The sequence below is a fragment of the Urtica dioica genome, chromosome 2 (assembly GCF_054948205.1).
Source record: "Urtica dioica subsp. dioica isolate 48M chromosome 2, U.dioica_male_clone48M_v1_H2, whole genome shotgun sequence".
Lineage (NCBI taxonomy): Eukaryota > Viridiplantae > Streptophyta > Magnoliopsida > Rosales > Urticaceae > Urtica > Urtica dioica.
This window is the reverse complement of record NC_142757.1, coordinates 52429234-52450736: the sequence shown is the minus strand read 5'-3', so window position 1 is coordinate 52450736 and position 21503 is coordinate 52429234. Positions and strand designations below refer to the sequence as shown.

General features: G+C 33.1%; 3 protein-coding genes across 3 annotated transcripts; 2 read left to right on the top strand and 1 right to left on the bottom strand.

Annotated features, from left to right (window-relative positions):
* Positions 1–6760: 6760 nt before the first annotated feature.
* Positions 6761–7799, bottom strand: LOC149405548 (uncharacterized). The gene has a single exon (XM_089606364.1). It carries the CDS (start codon positions 7528–7530, stop codon positions 7036–7038), a length of 495 nt encoding a protein of 164 aa, XP_089462490.1. The 5' UTR covers positions 7531–7799; the 3' UTR covers positions 6761–7035.
* A 4310-nt stretch (positions 7800–12109) lies between these two features.
* LOC149405547 (hydroquinone glucosyltransferase-like) lies at positions 12110–13600 on the top strand. The gene has a single exon (XM_089607843.1). It carries the CDS (start codon positions 12164–12166, stop codon positions 13598–13600), a length of 1437 nt encoding a protein of 478 aa, XP_089463969.1. The 5' UTR covers positions 12110–12163.
* A 3821-nt stretch (positions 13601–17421) lies between these two features.
* Positions 17422–21057, top strand: SEH1H (Transducin/WD40 repeat-like superfamily protein). The gene is made up of 8 exons (XM_089601346.1): positions 17422–17689; positions 18048–18159; positions 18339–18442; positions 18657–18734; positions 18886–19041; positions 19133–19245; positions 19627–19753; positions 20541–21057. Exons 1-8 carry the CDS (start codon positions 17531–17533, stop codon positions 20670–20672), a joined length of 981 nt encoding a protein of 326 aa, XP_089457472.1. The 5' UTR covers positions 17422–17530; the 3' UTR covers positions 20673–21057.
* The last annotated feature ends 446 nt before the right edge of the window (positions 21058–21503 follow it).

The following is a 21503-nucleotide window of genomic DNA, read 5'->3' as shown; positions in this document are numbered from 1 at the left end:
CAACAACAACAAACATTCGGTGGGTTTCTTTTTTTTTTTTGGCCGGGCTTTGTTGATCTTTTCTGATTATAGCTCATGTTTTTAAATTAATTGAGACCATAGGCGGAACCAGGAACTAAAATTGAGAGTGATCGAATATAAATAAATTATATAAAATATCTAAATTAGATTCGTCAAAAAAAATTTAATTACAAAATATGTATATAGGTAAAAAAAGAAACAAAAATAATTCTATGAAATTGATTCTAAGATCTCTCACACACACAATTAGAAGAAACAAAAAAATATTGGCAAAAAATTAGGTATGTGGATAAAAAATTTGGCCGAACGAAAACTGTAAAACAAAAAGAAAAACAATGACACACATCTTGTTGACCAACTAACTAATAAGTACTAACATGTAAAAAAAATTACATATCTAAAACTGTGGAAAATTACTAATAGCTCATTATTTTATAGTTTATTTTGATGATATATTTTTATACTTATATTTTAATTTTTTACAGACTTCTTTAAATTTTTGTTAGTAGTTTAATTTCATTAAAAGTATAAGCATAATTATTTGAAGAGGAAATGGCGGCAAAAGTCCCTTAAGTTTTAGGAAACAGCCAGCATAATCCCTTAAGTTTTAGGAAACAGCCAACATAATCCATATTCTTTATTTTGAACAGTAGAAGTCCTTAATGTCTTAAGTTTTAGGAAACAGCCAACATAATCCATATTCTTTATTTTGAACGGTAGAAGTCCTTAATGTTTAGTTTTCCTAATTCCGTAGGTCCCTAACCCTCATTATGCTGTTAATATGTAACAGTATTAGCAAAAAAACGTTAGTTTTGTTTGAAAACACATATTAAATCGAAAATAAAACAATTAAATGAAGATGGCGAGAGATCGCCGATGACGACGCTTTCCCGGCAGCCTTCGGGGAGGCTATGGAGGTCGACAAGCTACTCGGCAAGGATGGGATGGAGAGCGAAGGCGATCGTTTGCCATCCGAAGAGCTCGCATTTACTCTTTTATTTTCATTGTTTTAAAATGTTTTAATGATTTATTTTACAAAATAAACGTTTAAATGATGAATATGTTAACAATTTAACGTAATATGGCATTAGGAACTAACGGAATGTGTAATTATCAAGATTAGGGACTTCTACCGTTCAAAATAAATAATAGGGATTATGTTAGTTATTTTCTAAAACTTAAGGGACTTTTGCCGTCATTTCCTCTTATTTGAAAAAAATAAAAATAGATACTTATGAAATTTTAAAAGATTTAAGACATTCAGGAAATTACTATATTTACATGAGGTATTTACGAAATTTTCCCAAGTTGAGGGTGGCCAAGGAAACTCTGTGACCAATGTATGTCTGACCCTGATCACTGAGTCAATGTAAATAACGTAGTTTTTTTTTTTTTTTTTTTTTTTTTTTTTTGGGAATTGATAGACCAAATCTGTGTAAGTCTCTCAATTCGAAAGGAGATCGTCAAGCAAATTATGTATGTCTAATTAATCTGTCTTTTTTAAAGCGCTATTAGTTATTGCGTAGTTCTAAGAATTGAAAGGTTGCTAGTTTTAGAAGAACGTTATGAACTCGTTATTTGGAGTATTAGTTTCTTTGATGTGGTGAGATAGTCTGGTTTCTATTATTCAATTGGAAGTGTTGACATCTAGTTCACAAAATTGTATGGCACGTCTAATTCGAACCCGGATCCCCTGTTCTTTTTTTTGGTGTAGAAATTATATTTAGTCAGAGTCAAAATGTCTCATACAATGTAGCTTCAAAGTAAATGACACAAAAAATAGTAACTCAGTTCGATGCAACATCACCTATTCTACGGGGACAGTGTGCTAAGTGGAAAGAAAATTCACTATACGAAAAATAGTCAATAGTACAACAATTCCCAAGTCTTTTGTCTTCTTCTTCTTCAACGCTCGTGAACACTTCAACCACGAAATCACATAACCCAAACAATCATCTAACACTCAATAGATCTGGTATATAGTTTAGAGAATTACACCACACACATCACACAAATAGTTTTTCAGTCTGTCGATCGTGTACGTCTAAAAACCCTAAATATATGATGAATGCGTCAAGACTACTAAGGGTGAAACTTTTGGCTTTTATAGTAGTCGACACCTATGAAATTCGAATCAGAGTTTCTTTACCCATTCACGCGGAGAAGATAAATGTAGAAAGTCTTCCGCGAAGCATTTTAGCGAAATGAGAAATTTGCCAGAAATACAATTATGTACACAGTTGCCAATTTGTCGCAACATATCCTGTAGCATGTTGCAAGACATCTTGCTAGACAGGCTTGCACTAAAAAATAAGTCAACAACATACGTAACAACATGTGTTTTCCTTCCTCCAATCAAAATAAGTCATGTCATCATTTTATTTAATTATTAGTTTATATTTATTTGAAATTAAATTAAAATGATTAAATTGGATTATTTTGATTGAAGAGAAACCAAAAGAGACACAAAAAAAAGGGTTCTGAATTCCTTCGATCCATTGTATATCTCTTTCTTTTGGCACTTTAATTTGCTTGAGAACAAATGCAAATTAGAGGCGATTCTGAATATTTTTTATTTTATTTTATTTTTATATATCAAATATTTGGTAGATCATTTTTTAGGCAAATCTCTTAAGAGCAACTCAAATGCATGTAGTTGCAAAATCACTAAATATCTTCTTTTTTTAATTTTTTTTTTTATTATCTACATAACTTTTTAGCAATTTATAAAATAAAAAAAAATTAAAAAAAACACTCAAATGTGTATAGCAGTCATAATAGTGGGTGTTGCTCAGAGTGGATTTCACTTTATCACCTTTTTTTAGTTTATTTATAGGAATGTGGTATATACTATTGTTATACTGAATTTTTATATTAGAAAAAGAGATGATCATTAGCTCCTACATAGCACAAATTCCCAATAATTTGTGGGCCTGTGTTGTCTCCAGTAGTGTGGGTAGCTATATATGTTGTCCACATAAACAAAAGCACTTTGTAGCACCCCTCTTCGGAGATGCCCTAAGCGGATGCATAAATATCGACTCGTATTGTGATCTACCTTGGTTAGTTACTTCATTCTTCGATAGGAAAACCATATATCTTACTCTCGATAAGAAGATGAAAGACTGATTTGATTTGTGCCATCAGGGACATAATCATTTTTTATGTCTCTATGTATAAATTTTATTAAGGAATCTCATAAATCCCGCAATTAATTATATTTAGTATATGTTAATTCATTCCATAACGACTACAATATTATGAATCAATATTGATTGATACAGCGTAGTATGCAATAACATCATTCATAAATAGTCTATATAATTTTTATAGCATCATTATTTATACGATAAAATGACACTTCAAAAGCAAAATCATCTCAAAGACGGAGAAAGAATTTGGCCAAACGGGGGATAAGTCAGGCGTGTACAGACTATGGCATCGTTAAGCGCTTTTCTTTTCAGTGTGAAATGTGTTGTTTCAAAGTAGCTAAGGGTCGGAGACCTGATCTTTGGTCATAAAGCCCAAGCTAGGCCATTCAATTAAGGCCCACCCTCAAATTCCAAAGCAGGGCCTAGCCTAAGTTGCAAACCAGGCCCACTCATTCAGTCAAGCCCAAGATTTAACTAAAGACGCCCTAGCTCAAAAATATAAATTGAGCTAAGAACTTCACAGACGCTCTCTTTAGCCCTTCATCGCTCGCAGGCGCTCTTTTTTTCGTGCTCTGTTGCTCACATATTCTTTCGCTCGCAGACTCTCACTTTCACATTTCCTTGCGTCATCTGAGATGTTCACCATCTAGTTAAGCCTCGCAACCTCGCCCAACTCGCGTCACATCCTCCACTCCTTGTGACGTCAAGCCATCCTATCTTCACACTGAACCCATCTCTGCAACACAATGATTCACCTGATAACTTGCACTAAGCGATCTCATCAGCTCGTGCCAAGTGACCTCATAGCTCAGCGACTCCGTCTAACTCACGAATGACTGAGCTTAGAGATCGCACCTCGTCAATGACGATGCCTTGCAATCCTGCCTCGTCTCATAGAGGAGCCATCCCACCAGACACTTAGCCCATCACGCCTCGCCAACGAGCCTTGCTATGCCCATGAGGCCATCTCGCCAAGTTACCTTCTCGCCTAGCCTGAGGCCTTGTCATCTTGCAAAGCTTACTTTGCACAAATTCCATCACGCTAGTTTCCTTCTCGTATCGATGAGGCGTATCTCGCTAACTAGTTTCGTCAAGGAAACTATCTTGCCTCGCCTCTTCGTCTCGCTGCTGAGGCATGATCATCTTGACAAAACACTTTGCCCAAGAGGATCTCGCTCAAATTTCCCCTTCTCACCCACAAGGGCTCTAGCCAAGCATCCAAGACACCTCCAAACACGCATAAAACTTCATGATTTCTTATAAATACCTCATTCAAACTTTCTCAAACTAAGAGAAAGTATATCAAATTTATCTCTCTCTCTCTCTCTCTCTGTAACTCTAGAGACGAGACTTAAACCCCTCCACCCGACTTAACTCTCGAGATTAATATTTTGCATTGGAAAATGTGTCAGTAGAGTCACTATTTGCCATCTTAACTTTAATTTATTGTGTTGTCTAATTGACAAAGATCGAAAAATTAACTTTTTTATTAAGAGAATATCAATATCAATGATAACGCTCTTGTTTGTGTTGTCTTTTTTTAAGGCTCTTTAAAAATCATGGAAAATGGTGTCCGCCAATTCAATATTACGGTCCTCTCGAGTTCGATGGAAAAATGATATTAACATGTTTTTTAGTACACATGATACTTTGAGTCCAACTCTTGTATAGTCAATTCACTTCTGAGTGTTGATTCAGATTATGGCAAGAACAATTATTATACAATAATAATTAGCCCATTAATAAAAATATCGTTTTATTTCATTAATAGTGTATATATGTAGTAGATTAATACTGCAGGTTGATTATTTTGGAGACTAATGGTAAATTATGTATAGTCATGTATTCATTACGATGCTTCTTAAAAATATATTTCCAAGGGGGTGTCAAAAATAGGGTTAGGATTTAATTTTTCCTTTTGGGGATGTCAAAAGAAAATGGGCACTTGTTATTTTCTTAAAAAAAAAATGATTTGTTATTTTATACTTTTAAAAAAAAATGTAATTTTGCTAGCACCCAATGCATAAAGTTGCCAAACGTTGTCCGTTTGCTTTTTTTTTTTTTTTTTTTTTTTTTTTTTTTACTTCCTTTATTGATATAAGATATAAAAATATCACGGATTATACCACTTGAAATGTTGAATTTGCAATCTAACAGCATGTTTTAGATATGTTTAAAATTTAGCTACATTTGATGATGTGCCATCATTAATCAAATAGTAAGTTACATTATTTTTTTTCTTCATATTTTCATATGTTAATTGTAATAAATGAGTAATTTACTAAAATAAACGAAACGTTAACTAGTTCTCTAAAATCAAGTTTGACTTTAGTTAGATAAATAGAAAGTCCCTATAGGATAATGCATGAACTTTCCAATGAATCCGTATTTTGTGTTGGACATCTCCTTTATTCTATGTATGTGTATGACGTATGTGTATATATAATATAGAGAAATCGTCCCATTTGTCACGAATTTCATAACACTTTCTCACTTTCCACCAAAAGGTTAATTTGTCACAAAATGCTACCATCTATGTCAACAATGTTGACATCTATTTTTGCTCTTCACTATGAGATGTCAACATTGTTGACATATCGGTGACATTTTGGGTAAAATTATTTTTTTTGGTGGAAAATGAGAAAATATTATAAAATTGGTAACAAATTGGATAATTTCTCCATAATATATTGTAGTAAATGATTAATTTACTAAAATAATTGAAACATGAACTAATTCCTTAAAATCAAATTTAAATTTGATTAGATAATTAGGACGTCTCATAGAATAATAATGCATGAACTTTCCAATGAATCCTTTTTTCGTGCTGGACATCTGTCTCTCTATTCTATGTATGCATATGACATTTGTATACATAATATATATATGTATAAACATTGACCATGTCAAATTTGCAAAAACAGTATTATTATTTCAATAACCGATTTACGCATCTCATTTATAGATTATAGTGTGGATTTCACAGGTCATCATATATTTTATGATGTGTTTTGCACGAAAACTTCAACGATATACTTATAATTATTATTAATTAAAGGATATTGAATTTTAAAGGAAAAAATAGGTTCTTGTGCTCATGTTTCTTGGTACAACAGTCACGTCATTTTAGTCTTTATTGTTCAATTAAAGGATATTGAATTTTGAAGGGAAAAAATAGCCATGAAGTATATTTCAATCATTCAGGTTCTTGTCATTATCCTTAAAAAAAAAAAAAAAAATCAGGTTCTTGTCATCTTGTGCTCGTGATTCCTAGAACTCTGTATGACCATCACACTAAGTGTCACGTCGTTTCATAAGTTGTTTTAATTAATCAATTTAACCAGCGACTGCGTGGAAGTAAATTCATAATATGTACTTTAATATTTGATTTTCAATGTTATTTTTTTATCTATATAAATGAGCAAATCATTACATCTCTAATACAAGAAGTCCTTTCTTTAAAAACAACTAAACATTGTAAATTATTTTTAGTATAAGACGAAAGTAATTAAATTACAGATATTCTCGTGAAAAGTCCTTTTTTTGCATTTTGGAAACCTATCAAATATTTGTCAAACAGATTATGAAGCCTAAAAAACAGCAAGATGTTTATTATTTCATGAAAATTACGTATAGAAGTATTCCAAGTTTCCAACACATCGGCTTATTATATAGTTATAGACAAAGAAGAAGATTAAAAAAACAAAAAGTTTCACACGCACGACAAACAAAGATAGAACTATACAAATTATGAAATTATAAAAAAAAAAAATTAACAAAATCTATATATGTTTGTTGAGCTAATTAAACCTAATTATTAACTCGATTAGGGAAGTAATTAAGACCGTTATTATTGATCTGATTAAGCGCACGAAATACCGATGGTGCTTGTGGCGACGAACCGCTCCGAGCCGCTCCTTCTGACCAGCGAAGCAACCTCCGGCGAATATCCGGCGAAGTCGAACTCCGGAGCTTCCGGAATCGTCGTCAGAGCGCCGGACTTGTCGTACACCACCAGGATTGGAGCTCCGTCGCCGGTCCTCTGGACCGATTTCGCCTTGAAGACCGATCGGAGAAGCCTGCCGATCGATCGCGAGATCTTCGACGGTTTCTTCGCCGCCGTAATCGCCGGAGGATTAGCCGGCGCTGGAGCGTGATTCTTCGGCGCCGGAGTCGGAATCAAGCGGCGATCGGAAAGGTGAGGCATCGAGAGGCTTCTGGAAGAGATCGCCGAGTCGAGTTGGCGTTTGAACGAGTTGAGCTCGAACGAGTCGTAGAGCGAGCTTCCACAGTCCCAAACAGCTGGTTTGTTCGAGTTTGACTTCTGATTCGGACGATTCTCTTTCGGTTTCTCCATTTTTTTTTCTTGGAGAGAAAATTTCGGCAATGGAGATGAGAAAGCGCGCGAGGAAAAATCTGAGAGAGAGAGATAGAGAGAGAAACAGAGCGTGTGACTTTCTGAAGAAGTTTGATGAAAGAGCAATAACGAGTTTCTTGTGACTTTAAGACCTAAAAAGTATTTTGTTTTTTATTGGGTTTTATTGCTTCACGTCCTTCTCTTCTTGACCATGAAATCTAAAAGGTTGAAGCTCTCCGTGTTTCCAACTTCTCATTTCTTAAAAAGAGAGATATATTGAAAAATAGATAGAGATATATATATATATATATATATATATATATATATATATATGTATATAGTTGAACTTTCATTTTTATTTGCTATTCATTCGTAGCTGGGACCTCAACTGAAGAGAAAAAAAATACTACACCTAATATTAAAACAGCTAGAAAGAAAAGTAGAGAGTTTGTTGGTGTCTTTTTGTTTTTTTTTTATAAATTGTTGGTGTCTTTTAATGGCACTTGGAGTAAATAAAATGTAAGTATCTACTTTAAAAATAATAGGTTACGATTTATTCTTATTTTATTCTTAATATTAAAGCTATTTGTGATAATTAAAAAAAAAAAAAAAAAAAAACTTAAAACAAAACCCAAAAAAAATTGTAGATGTTTGGTTCCTTAAGCTAGTTGAAGTGGTTTAATTTATGACATCTCAACTTTATCCCCAAAAAAAAAAAGACAAGGCCAAACATAGCAAAATTGACTCCATTGCTAGCGAAGATCTTCGACCCTGTCTTTAAGACCGCCACGTGTTCCATGGATTTTGTCGGCACTTGACGCCTCCCGGACCGCCTATCTTTTAAAATCTGTCGCGTTTTTTTCTCCTATTCAGTCATCGGAGGTATCATCGATATATATACATATATAAATATATATATATACATAGAGAGAGAGAGAGAGAGAGAGAGAGAGAGAGAAATTTTATCTTTTTCTTTTTAAATTTTAATTTTTTCTTTAAAATATTAAATAACTAAAGGCCCAATTATTAAAAGAATTCAAATTTTCAATTCTTTTGTTTTGTTTTTTAATATCACAAATAGCTCTAATCATTAAAGATAAAATGAGGTTTTCATAAAAGTACAAGGTGTTGTAAGGTATAATTTTGTATAATATACACTTTTTACTACTTTTATTCGCTTCTATTTGATTTTTTAGTTTTATTTTTTTCCAATAAAATTGTATTCGAAATATTCCTCCACCACAAGTGAAAGTTATCAATAAAAAAAAAAATTCGTGATACCGCTCCCATTTTAAAAAGGAAAAAATATTGGGTGTAATGCGCAAGAAACATTTCAGTTAGTTAACTTTATTTTTATAATAAAATAAAAAGAAAAGAAATTAAAAACTAACAAATATAGTAATAAAAAAAATTGAGAGGAGCAACTGCCTAGTCCCCGGTACCAAGTTCTTGTAGCTAAACTTGTCTCTTTTTACGTCGTCTAAGAATATTAGTCGAGCTTTATGTGGTGTTATAAACGATAAATACTAGCTAAAGAGAACATAATTTATAAGGAAATAAAATTCATGGTCGTCGCTGCATGATTGGGATCACATTAACGTGGATCTAAAAATGAGGAAGTAATAACTTATTAATACGGCATTGAATAAAATACAAGGGCATAGACTATTAATAAAATTTCAACTACATGAATACTCCTTAATTCCATTTAAGCTCTGACCCTACACGGCTACACATAAAGGATTATATATATATATATATATATATATATATATATATATATATATATATATATATATATATAATATAGATAATTGCTTATACAATATTCATTCTTTGTCTCAATTTTTGACCCAAATAGTCTCTTTTTATAATAGTGGCATTTTGATCTCTAAACTTTTTTTTGAAGTATTTTGATCTTTAACCTATTATTTTTGTAGCATTTTGATCCTTTTTGAAAAATAATTATAATCTTTTTATAAAATTCAACGCCTAATCAATTTAAAACTTATTTACAAACTAAAATAACTTGTTTATAATTTTAAAAAGTATACTAAAGTAGCATATAAAATGCTTTAAAGATCTCATATTATATAATTCTTTTAGTGTTTTTAGGAACAAATTAAATATGATTTAACAAATTTATTTTGTAAAATTAACAATTTATACTAGTATATTATATATATATATATATATATATATTTTTAAGTTTATAAGGTACATAATTTCATAAAATAAAATGTATTTTTTCGAAAGAGGACTAAAATGCTATAAAATCAATAGATTAAAGATCAAAATGCTTTAAAAAAGAGTTTAGTGATTAAAATGTCACTATCATAAAAAGTGAGGGACTATTTGAACCACCCAAAATTTTAATAACAATTATGTAGGACCATGATATAAAGTTTGATTTATCAACGATCCAAATTTGCGTGATGATGTTTTATTTCATATATTATTGGTCGTTATGTTGTCTTAGTGCAACACCAAGTCTTCATAAGTCATAAATGCAATGCAAGTGATAAACTAATATTGTAATAAAAAAGAGAGAGAGAGAGAGAGAGAGAGAGAGAGAGAGAGAGAGAGAGAGAGAGAGAGAGAGAGAGAGAGAGAGATAATGCTCTCTCCTTCTTTAGCATTATTGTTAATTTTATATTTGTAATCATCATCGATCTTAAGCGGACAATGTTGAATAGCAAGACAAATCTCTTGAATAACACGGCTTGTTGGCCAACACAATTAATTAGTAAGTGTCATATTTCACACGCTTCCACGTGCTTTTTTGTTAACTATATAGTAGTTATTTTAGGACGTGCTAAATATCTAAAAAAATTCTGGATGTAAGGCTTTGTTTGTTGGGCCATTTTGGCTCCAATCCTATTTGGGAAAACTGCAAAAATAAGTCTGTTTGGTAATTCACTCAAACTGTTTTTATTTTCATATAGTTGTAGTCTAATTTTTTTTTTTTTTTTTTTTTTTGCAGTTGTTTTCAAATAACTATTTTGTAAGGATTTCAGTTTTTTTTTATTCAGTTTTTTGTAATTGTAATGTAATAATTCAAATAAGAATTAGACGTCGAGATATATACTAATTGAAAGTCTTTGCTGCGAATATAATGATCGTACCTTTAGTTATAATGATTATTCACAAATTCATCGGAAAACACCGTTTGTCTTTGTAGTCAATACAACAAATATCAAATTTTGATACCTAATGTTGACTAAAAATAGTGAAAACCTATGTGCTCGACAAGAGGATCACGATCAATTAACAGTTTGTAAAATGGAGTTTCGATTGTTTAAAGTTTGCCATAATGGTAAAACTTAAGTTTTCCAAGGAACGAAAACAAATTCGATAACCAAAAGTGAGGAAAATGAAATGATGTTGATAGGATAGAAGGAGATGTCAAGATGAGATATTAAAAAAAAGAAAAAAAAAGTTTAAAAAGTTGAGTGAAAAAATTGGAAAACACCTAAAAACTGTTTTCTGATTTTCTTCATTAAAACATAAAATAGTTTGAAAACTTTTTGAGTTGTATTCTGAGAATCATCAAACAAACATTAAATTCAATTTTTTCATAAAACTGTTCAAGTTAGAAAAGTCAAAAACAGTTTTCAAGTTAAGAAACAAACAGACACACTTTTTATGTGAAGCATTTTAAAAATAGGTGCTATTTGAAAACTTATAAAATAATTATTTTTCTTCTAAATTATATTATAAACAGTAAATATAGTTAAATAGAGTTCACAACAGTAAATAAGTTTTTTTTTTTTAATTTTAAATTTGGTTGTTAATCAAGGTATCAAAGATAAGATAAGTAATTGTTTACAACTTAAAAAAAATTATTGTGATAATAAAAATTTTAAACATACTAGTTTTGCATAAAATATAAAAAATAGCCATCAAAACAATTTTCATAGGACGCATCTTTCCACACGCCTAGCAGATATCTATGTATCACTAGGCCTATGTATCACCACACTGTCGATCTAAAACCCAGATATAACGGACAAAATTGTAAATTTTGGGATGATATAATCCATAAGTGCAGAATTTATGACCTTATTATCCGAAAGTGCAGAATTTATGACCTTAATTATGCGATTCGATATGTTTCTATTTAATTATTCCATATCAGTTACGTTACGAACTAACTCGTTGGAGATATTATAAATTAAGTCTAAAACTATTTCAAAATATAAAAAATCTCTTAATTGATGAGAGATTTGGATGCTAAAAAAAATCTCTATAGAAGGTTCTAATTAATTACTGATTGGGATGAGAGTTCCCACCAATTATAAAAAAAAATAAAAAAATAAAACTAAAAGGTGTTAATCTCTTCTCAATGACTGTTGATAATGTTTTTAATCTATGTTGGTAATGTTATAAAGATGGGTGATCAATCAATTACCTGCCATTTATAGAAGAAAGCATATTACGATATGCACTTAATGACAATATCACAAAAGCAGATTTTATTCTTTGCATGCATTTACTAGTCCTTATCATATATATATATATATATATATATATATATAAAACAACTATAAATAAAATGCTCAACCATATTGATGTTCACTCATTCAATCTCAGACTCAAAACAAAAAAATTACAGTCTTTTCAATCGTTGGTCATGGAAGACAACAAAAACGACACAAAACCACTTCACCGAATAGCGATCGTCCCGACGCCGGGGATGGGACACCTGTACCCCCTCATCGAGTTTGCAAAACGACTCGTCGTTCAGCACGAGTTAGCCGTCACATTTGTGATTCCCACCGACGGCTCGTCCATGGAGCTCCAAAAGAAGCTCATGGACTCTCTGCCGGACCCGATTTCTCACACCTTCCTTCCTCCGGCGAGCCTCGACGACATTCCCGAGGACGGCATGATCGAGACTCGGATCGAGCTCAGCCTCTCGCGGTCCCTCCCGGCCCTTCGCGACTCCCTCGAGGCCATGATCGCCGACGGTCCTTTGTCCGCCATCGTGGTGGACCTCTTCGGCCCCACGGCCTTCGACGTGGCCCGAGAATTGGGAATCGAGCCATACATCTTTTTCCCGACGACGGCGATGGTGTTGTCGTTTTTCTTCCACCTCCCGGAGCTCGACGCGTCCACTTCCTCCGAGTATCGGCTCTTGCCCGACCCGATAGCCCTCTCGGGCTGCCCGCCGGTCCACGGCCGCGATCTCTTCTCCCCGCTCCACAAAAGAGGCTCCGAGGCTTACAAAAGCTTTGTGAGGATGACGAGGCGGTACCGTTCCGCGCGGGGTATCATGATCAACACCTTTGCGGCCCTCGAGCCGGGCCCGATAAAAGCCCTCCAAGATCGGGCCCACGAGATTCCTGCGATTTACCCTATCGGCCCATTGACCCGATCAGGATCTGAAACCAGCTCAAACCGACCCGATTGTCTGGCATGGCTGGACAACCAGCCGGCGAGCTCAGTCGTGTTCGTGTCGTTCGGGAGCGGTGGGACCCTCTCGAGCGAGCAGCTGAACGAGCTCGCCTTAGGGTTAGAGAAAAGCGGTCAAAGATTCTTGTGGGTTCTCAAGAGCCCTAATGACAAGTCTTCCCATGGAGCCTTTTTCACCTTGGACAACCAAAAGGACCCTCTAGACTACCTCCCAGAAGGGTTTTTGGAGCGGACGAGAGGTTCGGGCTTAGTCATGACATCGTGGGCCCCGCAGACCCAAATCCTGGCCCACGGCTCGGTTGGGGGGTTCGTGACGCACTGCGGTTGGAACTCGACGTTGGAGAGCGTGACCAATGGCGTGCCCATGATCGCGTGGCCGCTGTACGCGGAGCAGAGGATGAACACCGTGTTTTTGAGCGGGGAAGGCGTGGGGGCCGCGAGGAAGGTGGAAGGGGACAGCGAGAGCGGGCTCGTGGGCCGTGATGAGGTGGCGGAGAAGGTGAGGGAGCTAATGGAAGGCGAGGAAGGGAAAGCGATGAGGAAGAGGGTAGGCGACCTCAAGGAGGCCGCCGAGGCGGCTTTGGGGAGCCAAGGCTCGTCCACTAAGTCGCTTAGTGAGGTTGCAAGGATATGGAAAGGCTACAACAATGAGTAAATTAAAAGTGAGACGCGTAATGATGATGAATAAATTGTTTTAAGAATCAAGTGTATTGAAAGAAATTTACTTGTGTTTTGAAGGAACGCTTTATTCTTACATATTTTTTATACTAAATTCAAAATGGTGTATTTTTTTTTAAATTATCCTTATAAACATATTTTAAAAATTTAATCTTGCCACGATGAAATATAAACACGGATGATCGCACACGACTACGTATGTCGTAAGTGATCGCATATGCTATTGTAGTCTCACGCAGCTACTGTTTCTTTTCCAAAAAAATATCATTCGCTTTTGTGCGATAAACTACCGTGTAATGAGAGAATTTCATAAATTTTAAGGATAATTTGGTAAAATTACGTATACTTTTAAAACTTAATATCTATACGAAACTTTGCTCCAAAAAGAACTGAATTTGAACCATCATTATACACATAATGTCCATATGAAATTTCTTGTTAAATAAAAAATTGCATGACTTCTGCATTGATTGGCACTTAGGCATTTTTCTTATTTGAAATCCAAGCTAGTAATGAATAATGTAATATAATATGACAATATACCTTACTTTTGTGAATCATAAATCAACGAAATTATCCATGAATTAATTACAATATTTTTTAGGGCAGTATAGCTAACTGACCATTATGAAACTTAGAATTGCAAAATAACCACTGTTTTGATAATTTTTGTTAATTAGTCAACAACTATTATTATCCAACGAAAAAATAAAAAATTACCCTTAAAAATATTCTCACCCATTTATATAAGATTATTACTTGAAATAATAAATAATAATTTTTTTTTTTTAATAATAACTATCCATTAAACAAGCTAACAAATCAGGCAAATTATTATTTTCCATCCAAACCAGAAAAAACATATAAAAAATGAGATTTGTAAGTAATTAGGGCACTTTAAACATGTGATTTTGGATCTAGCCTATGTTTGATAATTTTTAGGGATATAGCCAAAGAGAAATTTCATTAATTGGGCTTAATAAGTCATTAAATATCAAGATTAAACCCTAATGTTTAAAAATATCTAAATATGGATTTTTGACCCAAAATCGGACAAAAACACCCCTGATTAAAAAAACCCATATTTTTCTCTCATTTTCAAATGATTTTCATCACAAATCTTTTGGTCTTCGAATTGGTTGCGATAGGATTAGAATTTTCGGTGGTCGAGCTCACCGCTGAGCTCGTGGGGTTCGGGGCAACGCCCCGATTTTTTTGTATTTATTTAGGAATTTGGGTATGTGTTCAGTTTCGATTTTGAGGGTTTCACATTGAATCTCATCGTACGGCATCGTACGACATCGTACAGAATCGTACGACATCGTACATCATCGTATGTATTCAGTTTTGATTTTGAGGGTTTCACATTGAATCTCATCGTATCGCATCGTACGACATCGTACAGCATCGTATGTGTTCAGTTTCGATTTTGAGGGTTTCACATTGTTTCTCATCGTACGGCATCGTATCGCATCGTACAGCATCGTACGACATCGTACAGCATCGTACGACATCGTACATTATAATGTGTATGAATTTTATCGATTTTGAGGGTTTCACATTGTATCTCATCGTACGACGCCGTATGATGCTGTACGATGTCGTACGATGAAATTCAATGTGAAACCCTCAAAATCGAAACTGAACACATACCCAAATTCCTAAAAAAAAAAAAAAAATCGGTTAATTGCCCCGAACTCCACGAGCTCAGCGGTGAGCTCGATCACCGAAAAGTCTAATCCTAGCGCAACCAATTCGAAGACCAAAAGATTTGTGATGAAAATCATTTGAAAATGAGAGAAAAATATGAGTTTTTTGAATCAGGGGTGTTTTTGTCCGATTTTGGGTCAAAAATCCATATTTAGATATTTTTAAACATTAGGGTCTAATCTTGATATTTAATGGCTTATTAAGCCCAATTAATGAAATTTCTCTAGCCAAATGGCTTATGTGGCAATAATTAAGGTCTGATTTGCCCTTATTTATTAACAAATTCGTCACTTTCTCTTTCCTATTTTTTTCAAATAAATTTTTTTTGTATCAAAACTTCAAAAATTCGTAGATTTCTCATACGAACTCGAAATTGAGTGATTTCAGATCCTACAAAATCGTGGCGTCGAGATCTTCAAAAATAGACCCATTGTGTTTGATGAAAAATTATGTTTAATGCATCATAGTTAAGTTTCCATTTATTTTTTTGATAATTTCAAAAAATTTCCAGTTATTTCCATATTTAAGGTAGTAACATGATTTTTCTACATCTATGGTATTAAACATGATTTTTCATCAAACACAATGGATCTATTTTTGAAGATCTCGGCGTCACGAATCCGTAGGATTTGGAATCACTCAATTTCGAGTTCATATGAGATAGATATGGTTTTTTGAAGTTTTTATGTAAAAAAAAAAGTGTAGGAAAAAAGTAAGAGAGAGAAAACGACGAATTTGTTAATAAATAAGGGTAAATTAGACCTTAATTATTGCCACATAAGTCTGTTAGCTATTTCCCTAAAAGTTGTGAAACATATGCTAAAAACAAATTTCATAGTTTCATTTTGGCTATTTCGCTACAGTGCCCTAAAAAAATTCTCAAAGGAAATGAACAAGTCACTTAATACCAATAATTTACGATAATTAACTGTACATAGAATAATAATTGAGAAAATCGATCGTTTCCTTTCTTTCGACACCATGCATTACATTTTTGTGGTTAAGCCAACAAAATTCATCGACAATCGAGTGGGTAAGGTTTTTTCTTTTCTTTTTTTCCCAGTTCTTTTGAACTCCAAAATTGTAAATGATAAATTTCATTTGATTTTTGTTTTTCTTTTTAAATTTATTCATTTAATGATGTTTGTATTATGATCTGTACTATATTTTTCTTTCATAATTTTTTAATGGGTTATGTGAATTGTCATTTTTTGGCGAACCTCCATTTTTTTCCCGGTGACTTCAAAGATAGCTAATGACTCTCAAAATTATATTTGAAGTATTCTCAATCTATTTTTGTTAAAGGTTCAATTTTTGGTTTATTATATATTTGTTATATTTTGTTGATCAGTGATTAGGAAAAAAAAAGTGTATTTTATTGTGAACGTATAGTTTTGATTTTATTTATTTATTTTTTTGGTATATTGTCCAATATTTTTTTTTCATTTATATTCTAGAATATTATATGAGAAAATGACACATATATACCATGTGTTTAAGTGAAATGTCGAGTTTAATTTTGGTTTTAAAAAATGTCGAGTTCGTACATTCTGTTTAATTAAAATGATGAAATTATATCCAAAATCGATTGATCGTGTTTGAAATCTAAATATTAATATTTTTATAGAAATATATCCGTTTAAATTAAACCATTAAATAATCTTGTTAAATGGTTTATGTAATCATGTTTTAATCGATTTTAAAATTTTAGATGTATTTTATGTAACTATATTTAAATATGATTAAAATCTCCATACCATGATTTTCATGGGAAAATTTTGTACTCGCTTGTTCTTGTATTCCGGCTTTGCCGTGTTGAATTAATAAAGTTCCGATGTTTCTTTTTAAAAAAAAAAGATATTCATTGGAAAATAAAATCCAAACTAGACAACAATAATAAATACAAAAATATATTTAGTTTATTTTGAAACTATTTATTTTCCCATATTATATTGGCAATTTATTTTCTACTGCTGTTCCTTTTTTTCATTGGCTTAAAATTTAGGAAAAAGTACATGAAATGAAACAGTTAAAAATTAAGAGGAATTACAAAACAAATAAACACTCTTTTCTTTTTTTATTCCATATCACTACTAAAGTATTTACAATCTCTCACGGTGACGAGAGAGTAAAGAAGAAATCTTGCAGAAAAGCCCTAGTCGTCAAAGCTTAAGAGCTCTGAGAAGACTGCGTGGCCATGGAGAAATCTCTGGTGGACTTGGAGCAAGGCACGACATGCTCATCCTGGAACTTCAACGGCCATAGATTAGCCTCTGCTTCCGCCGACGGTTCTCTCTCCATCTTCGACTCTCTCGACCCTGCTTCTTCCTCCTTTTCCCTCTCTTCCAAATCCAAGGTTCGTGCATTCTCTTCTCTTTTTCTCTTTGGCATTTCGTCGAACACTTGGTAGGCTTGCTTTGGAGTTTGGCTTGCGTTACTCTTGGATCGAATTTCGTTGGGAATGTTCCTCGAATACTAGCGAAATACATTGAGCTTTAATCGAAAAAGAAAAAAACTGGATTTTTTTTTTATTCCTAATATTCATTTCTAGAACCCGTGCTTAGGTTTTTGGTCTTGGAATAATATAAGTAGAACTTAACACTTTATATACATCTCGATAGCGCAATTGATACAATCTGTAGCATCTAAATCAGCATTTTGTGATATATATGAACAGTGTTTTTAATCTTAATTAAATATGTTCATATTATCAGGTACACGACACAGCCATTGTGAAGGTCATTTGGGTTCCTCCGGAATTTGGAGACGCAGTGGCGTGTGTATGCGAAGACGGAACTTTGTTATTCATCGAGGAGGTCGAGGAAGGTATTTTTTTATATATTTTTTTATTTTTACTTTTTTATTCTTACTGATCCGCTACGATATCACATTGCAAAGAGGGTTGAACAAAGTTTTCTACTTTAGATTTGCGCAGACTTATGTTTATGTTCTATAATTTATAGTTTATGTATTTCTGATTTTTGTTTTTGTTTTCGTTTTCGTAGAAGGTCAGCCTCTTCAATGGAAGCTGTGCAAAAGCTTTAAAAGAAATTCTGCTCAGGTTCTGCTAGAGATAAAGTTTGGAGTTTCCATATCTGGCTTAAAAATGGTAATGATATTTTCTTCAAATTTTTTTTTTTTTTTTTTAAGTTCCAACCTATTGAACATGTCAATTGGCACCATCTTTTTTTTCTTTCTAATTTTCTTGTTACTAGTGTTCTTATCTTCAATTACTAGTTCTATACTTATCTAAATAAGCGCAGAATTCTTATATTATTTTATTGTTTAATTTATATAAATTTATTTAAAACAATCGTTCATAGGTTGCTGCTTATTCAGATGGCTCTATCAAAGTCTATGAGCTCTTAGATCCGTTGGAACTAAAGAACTGGCAACTTCAGGTAATGATTATTTATTTATTCAATTCAATTACAGTATCTATGTGAACATGAATCAAGTTCTCAGTTTATTTTTCGAGAAGTTCCGTACATGATTTTTTTTAACCGCAAAACTGTTGCTTGCGAATTATATGATTAAAATCCATTTTTTCAGGCGGAATTTCAAAACGTCAGTGACTCTGTAACGACTTTGGGAAAAGCCTCGTGCTTATCTGCGTCGATTTCTTGGAAGCCGCAAAGAAGTGAGAGTCGGGAATTAAGTTTCGTGATGGGTTTCGATTCAGACACGCCTCAACTAAACTCGCCTAAGGTATGTATGTGCCTTTGTTTTTGTGTTTTTATGAGTATATATTTTCTGAACAATCGCAATAAAATATTCTTATAATAATAGTACATTTCAGGTGTGGGAGTTTGATCAGTCTCATCAGAGATGGCTTCCAGTTGCTGAGCTGGCGTCGCCCGGGAACAAAGGCGATCGGGTCTACTCTCTTTCGTGGGCACCGAATATTGGCAGGTAAAAAAATTGGTATACCTCGGAATTTCGATTGTGGAATCAGTCGCAGCTATCTTGGCCTATCAAACTTCTGCTTTCTAATCCATCCCTTACTAATACGGATTTTCAAACCCTCCATAAGCTCCTTTTAGATGATTTTGCCTTTATTCTAAATGAAACAGCAAACTGTAAACAGTAAAAAAATGTCGAATAAAATTGTAAAAAACAACTAAAATACTGTAAAAAGAGGTATGTATGGTATGAAGAAATAAATGAAATGAAGTGTTTGAGAGAGAAAGTTTGAAGAAAGGCACTAGTGGTGTTCACGACTTAATGTTGTCCATAGTTTCGTTTGCTGGTGCGAAACCATTTCCATATAATAAATCATTGTTTTTTACTCAGGCCATACGAGTTAATATCTGTTGCTACCGGGAACGAAATAGCACTTTGGCATGTTGGATTGAATCCCGATGCAGATGGAAGGCTTTCGGTGGAGCAAGTTGCATTACTCTCGGGCCACGGAGGCGAGGTAGGGATTCTAAAAAAACGCAACACAAAGCTTATATTCGTTTGCCGATTTAAGTAACAACGCTAATTGTTTCGTATCACTTGAAATCCTCTTATTACAGTTCTGTGAACACACATATGCCTCAAAAGTTTTTATCGAACCGATTGAAATACACCCCCGTAATACTAAATTTGTTATGTCACTAAATGGCTTAAAATTTTGATAAATTATGTGCATATAACAACATATAATGGCGGCGTTTGGTTGAGATTAAAAAATTCTGTTTTTGTTTTTAGAATAAACTAAACTGTTTATCTAGTGTTTGGCAAAACTGTTTTTACAAAAAACTTCAAAAGCGATTTTAGATTTTGTACATGAGTTGAAAAAACTACGATTCCTAACTTTTAGAAAAAGTGTTTTTAAGTTTACTATACAAATTGCTGTAATATTCTCATACAGGAGACAGAAGAGAGTTGTTGTTTTTTTTTTTTTTATATTTTATTTTAATCTTTTTACTATAATATATTTATTTTACCAAACATTAAATGAGTTTTTATTACCAGCAACAATTGTTTTATAAACAGTTTATCAAAGTCAGTTAAAAAAAAATAGTTATTTTCAAAAACTGAATCCAAATGCACTTTTTAAAAAAACAAAGCTATGCCAAACGATGTCATTATGTGCTGACCGAAGACTAAATATTCGAAGTTTGCCCAAATCAGTGAGATATTTATGTTGTTTTCTAATTTAGTTCGCATTTCTTTAGCTTAATCGATTGTATATCGCGTATCCTCTGGTTTTGGATCAGGTATGGGAGATGGAATGGGATATGAGTGGAATGAGCTTGGCATCCACCGGAAGTGACGGAAAAGTGAGGCTGTGGCAGTCAAACTTGAACGGAGTTTGGCACGAACAAGCTGCGTTTGAACCAACCACTTAGTCCTCGCGCTCTTTTTTTTTTTTTTTAGTCGGAGAAAAGTTAATTTGAAATTTTTTAGAGCACGGGGATTAGTTTGAAATTTTTAAGAGTCTTTTACCGTCTAATGTTTCAAACCCTTCATATACCCGGGGAAAAAAGGAAATGAACAAAAATCAAGTTTTTAACTTAAGAGTGTGATTTTTTGTTTTTTTTTAGATTTAAATTTAATCAAGGAAGTATAGGTAACCATCCTCAATTCTGTCGAGTTACTAGTTTATTTGCCAATATTTGCTGGTATGTTTTGAATCACATTTTTTTTCTTTTTCTTTTTTTCTTTCAGTGTTTTTTATTATACACACATCGCCAAGCATCTAAGTTTCTGTACACTAGACCAAACTTCATATACCAAGTTTATGGTATATAATTTGAAGATAAACAAGCTGGCTTAATCTTTGGTACCTCATTCTTTTTTTATTTTTTTATTTTTATTTTTATGGAATATAAGTGGTTAGCTTTTAAGATTGAACTCAATTCCGAATCAAATGGAATGGATTGTGGATGTATCAATCGAGGAAGTTGGTGCAAAAAGAAAGAGCACCAAACTCGACATGAGTTACGATATGAACACGAAAGTGGCCGCAGCTTATACTTGTATAAATGGAGTACCATTAAATTAATCCTCTATCTATAAGAAATTTTTTCACGGAAATATATATATATATATATATATATATATATATATATATATATATATATATAAAGGGAAAAAAATACATCAAAAAGAAAATTGAATGGACACTGACTCTTTCATTGCCCTTTATTTTGAGTTTTATAATCCATATGAAACGATTA

What these genes read in the sequence shown, in the direction of transcription:
- SEH1H (XM_089601346.1), top strand. Translation starts at nt 17,531, where the DNA reads ATGGAGAAATCTCTGGTGGACTTGGAGCAAGGCACGACATGCTCATCC. An exon ending in CCATATCTGGCTTAAAAATG is followed by an intron (nt 18,443 to 18,656) that starts GTAATGATATTT and finishes AATCGTTCATAG; the next exon opens with GTTGCTGCTTATTCAGATGG. An exon ending in TAAAGAACTGGCAACTTCAG is followed by an intron (nt 18,735 to 18,885) that starts GTAATGATTATT and finishes CCATTTTTTCAG; the next exon opens with GCGGAATTTCAAAACGTCAG.
- LOC149405547 (XM_089607843.1), top strand. Translation starts at nt 12,164, where the DNA reads ATGGAAGACAACAAAAACGACACAAAACCACTTCACCGAATAGCGATC.
- LOC149405548 (XM_089606364.1), bottom strand. Translation starts at nt 7,530, where the DNA reads ATGGAGAAACCGAAAGAGAATCGTCCGAATCAGAAGTCAAACTCGAAC.